The sequence below is a fragment of the Dendroctonus ponderosae genome, unplaced genomic scaffold (assembly GCF_020466585.1).
Source record: "Dendroctonus ponderosae isolate FM_Combo_2020 unplaced genomic scaffold, Dpon_F_20191213v2 Dpon_F_20191213_63, whole genome shotgun sequence".
Taxonomy (NCBI): Eukaryota; Metazoa; Arthropoda; class Insecta; order Coleoptera; family Curculionidae; genus Dendroctonus; species Dendroctonus ponderosae.
Window position 1 is genome coordinate 2,509 of NW_026018847.1, and position 8,010 is coordinate 10,518.

General features: G+C 34.0%; 1 protein-coding gene across 1 annotated transcript in view; it reads right to left on the reverse strand.

Moving 5' to 3' along the window:
* Positions 1-588: 588 nt before the first annotated feature.
* The window catches only part of LOC125505033, a gene marked incomplete at its 3' end in the record, with an annotated part of 31,141 nt that continues 23,719 nt past the window's right edge, over positions 589-8,010 (reverse strand). Inside the window, 2 exon segments of the mRNA XM_048667966.1 lie at positions 589-724; positions 5,932-6,140. Coding sequence (XP_048523923.1) covers positions 589-724; positions 5,932-6,140 — 345 coding nt within the window.

Sequence of the window (8,010 nt, forward strand, 5' to 3'; positions counted from 1 at the left end):
TGTAGTTRACGATTTTAATTGGTGTTGTAATAAATGTGCCAGTATTTTCACTTATTTATATGTTGTAAATATTTTCTAGAWTGTAGTCTATATTTGACAAAATTYAACAATTTCGGGATYATAAAATATTTAGCAAAAAATTTAGGAAATAAAACACATTTTTACASCAAGTTTGCAACTACAGTCTTACGTCTTGGATACAGATCTAATTTAGATATACTTTAGGGATTGAATAGACAGAACTATACTATAACTGAAATCCTCCTTTATTTTTTTAAAGAAGAAATAAAATTAATTTTTCAAGTTTTGTCAAAAATTCAGCTTGGAATTCCATGTGACTTGATATGACATAGTTTCTATAAATAAAATAAATAGTTTCTTTATAACCGATATCTAATATCTCCAATAAATGCAGTTATTAATTTTGTAGAACTCCTTCCTGTGACTTCATTTCAGTTTGATATTTTAGTGTTAGCGATGCATACATAATAAATTACGGTCCGTGTAGGTGAAGCATATCCGTAAAGTAAATAATTCCGCCAATGTGCAAGGTTGTGAGTTTTCACCTTCAATGTGATTAATACTTACGTATAACCATCATGTTCTGTTCGTCTACTCCAATAACCATATGTGGTAAATCGGTAGTAACTTCACAGCTAAAATTGCCGGACAGATTGAACTCGATATTCCGAAGAACTACCTGAGTGGAATTCGAGCTGTTCACCTGGAATAGAAATTAATTTTTATTGTTTATTCAATGTATAATTAGAATATTAAATTACTACTACTTGAATTGGTACAGCTTTTCTACAAATCTTCCGCTGCTTATATTTAATTCAGGATTATATTTTAATAAGGCATCTTCATTTTGCTTACGGTATGACAATAATTTGTTACTGTGTTTAGGTAAGCAATGCTCTACTGCTCTATCCTTGTAAAAATGTGTTGATACAGTGTAAGCTATTGAAAAATAATCACACATACATTTAAATACACTGAAAATGTGATAAATTTGTAAAAAGATATATAAAGTTTTGGGTCCTAAATTGTTCGGTTGGCTAGCCTGATAAAGAAAAATTATTGGCACACCATCAAAAGAAAGAGAGATGATTATCTCAATAAAGTATTTTTGAAAATGTTAGCCATATCGTTTCTGTAAAAGAATGTAAAGCTTTACAAATGAGTCGGTTCATAATGAGAAAAATACAAACTGCTAAGATGCGTTCCATCAGATTTCTTAGTAGTTAGATGTGAACACCCAGGATACTAAGCAATTAGTCGTCGAGGTCTCTCTAATGAAAAATAAGGTAAGGCACTGGAATGGGACGTGTTATATCCCACTTTTTCTTTCCCTTCGTTATTTTACTGTGATTTATGTTTGTTCCTGTTTAAAATATGAGAGAATTTTTCATCTGAAACCGAATGCCAATGTCTCGGGTTTTTTTTCGGGCCCTGCTTGTGGTAGTGCAAAGTGCTACAAAAGTAATAAATATCTGGATGCATTGTAGATAATTTCGTGGAGGAGATAGAAAAGGATGATCGGTCTTAACAGATAGTTTGGCTTAAGGTACCTACTTATTGTCCATGCAGAGAAGCGTTATGTTGATATCCGCGATTATTCCTCCGCTATTGTCGTGGTTTTCGGCAAAAAAATAATTTGCATCATATTCAACCGTTGCTGAATTGGTCATTACCAAGCTTTTAATACTGGTAATGCTGTTAATATAGTAATTTTTAAACTCATTTAAAAGGTAATTAGCTTTTTGTACCACTATGTATATGAGTCGAATGTGGCTTATGATCAGTTTTATAACGGGGATTCAGTGCCCGAGTGCAGTTCGTCACTTCATTTTTAACTAGACTTTGGATCAAGCAAATATGCAATAATATGTATTGAATATTTCTTTATTATATTGGAACTAAATAATTGAGTCTCTTTTCTCTATAAAATCAAACATAGAATTGCAACAAGTGGTTTCAGCTATGAAATAGACTGGACTTTTAGTTTTACTTCAACTATTAATAGTTTTTCTGTTTGGGCAATCCATTTAAAAAACAGACAAAATTATTTTAAGGGAACAGATATATAAAAGCTAGAAAAAAGCGTGAAATAAGCACAATAGACCTGAAAGAAGAATGTGATGAAAAAGTCTATATTAAACGGCGAGAACACGATATTGGCGAAAGATAAGCAGAAATTAGAGAAGAGAGTTACTGATGAGAGTAAACAGATTGCTTCATTGAATATGATGTATTTGGATAGTGACATTAATGCAGAAGAAGAATTCGAAGCGCATTCTCCTGAACTTTGCATTAGTGAAACAGAGGTATGATTGTTCGGTTATCACGACGTATTCAAGAAAAGTGGAGGCCATAGTTAAAACAAATGGATATTCTGAAAAATGGCATAGCGAAAGAAATTATCAAAATATAGGAAAGGAATTAATAACGCTACCCAATAAGGAATTGGCGGACTTAGCAAAAGCAACCTGAAAAAGCAGTTAAAGAAACTGAAACAATTACCTGGGAAAGGAAACTTTCCTTGCAGCTACTGAAGCCAGAACTAACGCAAGATAATTTACCCATCAAACCTACAGACTTATTTGATATTTGCAAGAGGAAAGCCGGTAACATTTCCTTCAATGATCATCAAATTTTTGGCAGTAGATGCCTGTAAGGAGTTTTGGAACCGGAGCAGGAACGATCACAGTAAATAAGGTTCAAAAAGAGTTGGATACTGGTTCAGAAGGTGAGTTTGATACTGCTGAGGAGCTGAAAGATTGTATGCATATTAACAAGATGGAAGCAAAGTAGGTTGAAATTCTTGAGATGTAAGTTTAGAGTTGGTAACTTTGCAGTACAGCTTGTGCCAGTTTAAAGGGAAAATACTTTTAGCCCTAGCCAATTCAGCCAGTTGCTCAGAAATGCCCATATTGGGAAATTATTGGTTTTAGCACTACATTAACCTACGGTGAGACTGGATGCACCCGTTGTCTTTATCAAGACACACCTCTCTTTATACAAGTCTGCATACAGCGTAGATATTCAATAAATATATAGGGTGACCCTTAAGCACATGATGAAAAGGGTACTGCGCCAGTCTGTGGCTCAAAAGAATCTGATCTAACTTTTATTTAAAAAAAAGTCTATGTACCACCCTGTATAATAAATAGCACAGTAATATAGTAGTTTACAATTCGAAACATTTTATTTCATGAAAAGAACCAACTTTTCCAACAACTAGCACGTTAGCAAGGATAATTAATTCCAAAAGCTGAAAGTCAGATCTGAAATTTCCTCTTGTTATTCGTCCAAGAAGTGTTAACTGAGTGATCATACAAACAAGTGGTCAATTATGGTGGCATTTCTTAGGGTCATAGACCACACATTGTACTGGTTTACTACAGACAGAGAAAAGTTAATGTTTTGACATTAACACACATTTAGTAAACTTGGCGTTCCAAGGCAAGAAACATAACTTCCACTTGCAACAATAAAACCACGCCAACTGATTTCACTGCTTAAAATATACAAGAGGACATACATGTTTAAAGGCTTTGGCAGTGGGGAGAAAGATTGCACTCTGAGAAGCAGACTTACCACAAATAGAAACTATGAATATTTTACTCCTACTACTTTTATTCCAAATTTATTCAAGTCAAGCTTGCCAGACGCAAATTTTATATCATTTCTAATCCTAAAACATGTCAACCATTATATTTAATGATAAAAAAAATGTATATTCACCATACAGTGAGTCGCAGAAGTAATGTCCAGTTTCATTCAAAATTAAGTGGTGTGTTTTTCTGCTTCTTGAACTTGATTTTTTCAAATGGACGTACCTTTTTCCACATTTTGAATTCCCCATTGATTTCTAAGTGAAATTYCACCATGTCCTATAWCTAAACTCAACAGAACTCGAKAATTTACGAAGTAAAAAAATTATTTACCAAAATAGTRAGATTTTTAAAAACTGAATCGCATCCARGAAATAAGTAATAAATAGACACATKTTTAATGTAGTGAYTTTCAATATGGTGAAGTTAACGRAGCGAGATAAAATCGAAATTCTCTGATAGAACACATACTACAAATCCACGGTGATCGTCCTCCCGTATGTCATAAGGTGGTRAGTAAARCAAAAACCTAAATTCAGAGCATTTGGTCATGTASGAGATTTGCCTGARWCTGCATGTTCTGCTGGAGACCAGAATGAACTTGACATTTTACTTTTCTGKATGAAAAGCCATAATCCCCTCTTTGACAGATGTACACATACGRAAATCTACTACCGATATAACCGGTACAAAGTTATTCTAATGCCAGAGTTATTYAAAGATSATTTCGATTCGCAAAATGAGTTTTGCAAAAGCATGCAAAATATATGATAATTTACTTCAAAATGCTAAATTTTTCAGAAGTAAGTGCGGGATAATAGGGCCATTTTTCATCAAACAGGATCTAACTAGACAAGTAAGTATATCTAGAATTTCCCAACTTGAACTAATTCCAGCATTGGCGCATTCATTGCCAAGTCCATTAATACCAGACTCTCCGAAAGAAGAAGTTGATTGTTGCCTGAAGTTGATTTGCCGGGCAAGATAATCCTCCTCCACACTGTGCTGCCATTGTGTACATTTTTGGYTGAAACCTTTCCCARTCAGTGGATACGAACAGAAGACCTATTGAATGGCCTCCTAGATCGCCAGACCTAACTCCTATATATTTCTGTATTGTTGACAAAGTATTTGTTGACATATCCAACAATCTRCAGGCGTTAAAAGAGAAGATCCGAAGAAACGTGCGTGCCATAACYATGAAAATAGTTGAAACCGTKCAAGAAAAGTTTATTGATCGCCTTGGACATGGTCAGGCCATAAATGGCACATATTTTGAACATTTAATTTGACTGCTGTTCTGTTTCTTAAAATAAATCGAATGCAGAAGGATTTTTCGTCTATGTACGCACAACTTTCTATGCGGACTTAAAGGCTGCGGCTAACATTCATTTGGATTCGAGCAATGTTTGCTCTTGCTGCACTTTAAAAACCTAATTGAATTTTGACAATGTTAATTGTAAAATTATAAAATGTTATTGTTCATTATCGATATTCGTGGATGACCCCAGAAACGCTGGTGAAATTTACACAAATAATGGGTTATGTCTGTAAATGAATTGTTTTGCAATAATCACACATTAAAACTTAAAAAACGAATTCACATCATTGTGTTTCGAAAAAATCTAGAAAATACAGTTGATGGCTAGGGAATATAAATTTCAACTGTCTGAATCATAGAACTTAGACTTAATTGTACCCCAGTTTTTCACATAAGCTTCAGAATATATAGTTATTAATTGGCAATGTTCGTTGAGATGTTGGTTCATCATCATTGCAAACTTCGGTTAATAAAGTGGAATAGTTTGTAAACTAAGCCAGTTATAGAACAATAGTAATTAGTTCCGTGTAATCCTCGACGGTCTGATACTGATCGAAGTATATAGGTGCAAGGCGCTTACCTAAACCATATCCTTTACGTATTTTAGATTAAAGGAGAAACTGTATGGTTTCGAATGTCCATCTAATAGACTAGCGTAACTCAATAATTATAACTTTGCTACATAAAAGCTTTTAGATTGAGTTTTTTGGTACAGAAATTTCAGAAATTGACTTGCAACCATTACCTATTAATCAGCCGAAATGTTTTGTGTAATTTAATACAGAAATTTCTAAATCTGAAGCTTAGAACAGGAAGAACTTCGGAAACAACAGATCACTTTACTTTCCTTTACGCTGAGATCGTTTCACATGACGCGGTAATAAAATCCGATAATGCGAGTTGAAATATTCAACTACGTTAGAACTGAAACAAGTTCAGTAAACACCTAGAACAAGTTAGTCACACAATATGCTTACCAGCATAAGAACTTACGTCAACAGTAATTCCGTCAAATGGGAAAACTTTTGTCTTTGGATGCTCGCTTGGGGTATATCTGTAAAACTCGCGTAACCCTCTGTACCATTTCACTGAATATAAAATGTCGTCTTCTAAGTCGTATGAACACTGTAACGTGGAATCGTTGAGATACTGCACTATCGCCGGCACTATTGACAGTTTAACATCTTTCAAGCTGATGACATCTGCAAAGGAAGAGATTTAGATCATTTTGTGGCCCTTTCCACAAGTTGGAGAAACAAAGGTTCTGTAATATTTCAATTTGACTATATTTACTCATATTTTTGCTATGAAAAGTTTTCATTTCCTGACTTATTCCAGACAAATATCTTAAACAGCATCAGTGATTGTATTTGATTAAAAGTTGTATGAAATTAATTATCATATATTAACCCTCAAAATACGTAAAAAAGTGCTCTTCATATAAGAATTAAATCTGTAAATTTTGTTGTTTTATGTTAATTTCTAAGGATATSAAATAAACAGATCTTGTTCATGTTCGGTTGAAGAGGCATAACATTTTGCKTAAATTCTGAAACTGTCCAATCGATACMTTTGCCTAAAAATTGCTCTCTATTGGTATTGAATGGAATTTATGCTWRAAATAGCTTCAACCAAACTAACCCAAATATTCAAATTATAGTACTCGGAYCTACTCTTCGCGTTCTAGATAACAACAACAACAATATCTTTATTCGGTGAAAAGACTGTCGACCATTGCGGTCTTCCCGCCCAATGATAGTAAATGATGATAAACAAAAAAAMMCTTAATGATTAGCAAAAAAATAAATAAAAATKATCACTATACAATAATTTAACAATCTTAGAAGTAAAAAGTAAGTATTTGGTCATGTCGTGGTCTGTCCATTATTGTAGTGTTCTAGTAGAGTTTCCGTGGGGTGTAAATAACGTGAGTTTCGTGTGGGCCTTGATAAGCACAGTTGGTTCAGTACTGTCCAGGTGTTTCCTCTGTTATTCCATTTTTGTTGAAGTACTATACGTCTGTACATTACTTTTGGTAGYCGTGTCAGGTCGTACAGCAGGTGCGTTGGTGAGTTATGCAGTGGGTTSTTTGATTGTYTTATCCTCGTTATGGTTCGTAGTGCCATTTGGTCTRTAATTTGCAGATGTAGTCTTGTTCTGTTCGTTGCATTTGCTAGTAGGATSTTACCGTAGTCAAGTACCGTTCTAGATATTATTACAGCTTACGCACCAAAAATATGGATGAATGGTAATTTTGAGCGCTTCAAACTTAGCGAAGTACAGATTCAACCGAAACTTGCTTGTAATATATTTCTTCGCTTTGAAATTTATAAGCATATTTTGGGCCAATGAAATAAGACTTACTACTATTGGAAACATCTCCGACAAAAAATACCAAGTACAAGTTATTCATGATATTCTGGTCTGCATTAAAGTCCGTTAATGTAACATTTTTAGTCGACTAACACAACCGCAAAGACACATACTTGTTTTTGGGTTTTCCTTACGAACTCCGTATTAGAAGCATTACTAAAGAGTAAGATATGTCGTAATCATCTTGTCTGACACTCAACAATTTGTATTAGTAATCACAATATATTTGGTCCATTTTAAATAAATCATATTTATTTCAACATACGGTCTACACTCTTGTACTTCTCATTCTTCTCTCCTTCTCGTTGAACACCATGCAGCATGCTGCATTTATATTTCCGGTATTTTCAACTTTAATTCTTGATAATGTCTGTTGTGTTCCACGGAATCAAGCAATATCTATTTCATGTTTGACATAAGCACGTAATCTAGAGCGAACTCTACTAAAAAAGCGATCCACTTTAAGAACGAAACCATTATTTTAAATCAATTATTCGGCTGTCTAGACAGGAATCAGATAACGACAATTCTCAAAGCTTCGAAATAGTAAAAACCACGTAGCAGAGTATTTGCTCGAGCAGGACTGGAAGATGTCAGCGCTTATCAAGATCCATCTTTTAATTTGTTGATTTCTGCAATTGTGGTTTCAAGTTGTTTCAAGCGATCAGCTTATATCGTCTTGAGGGTTATTGCGAAATT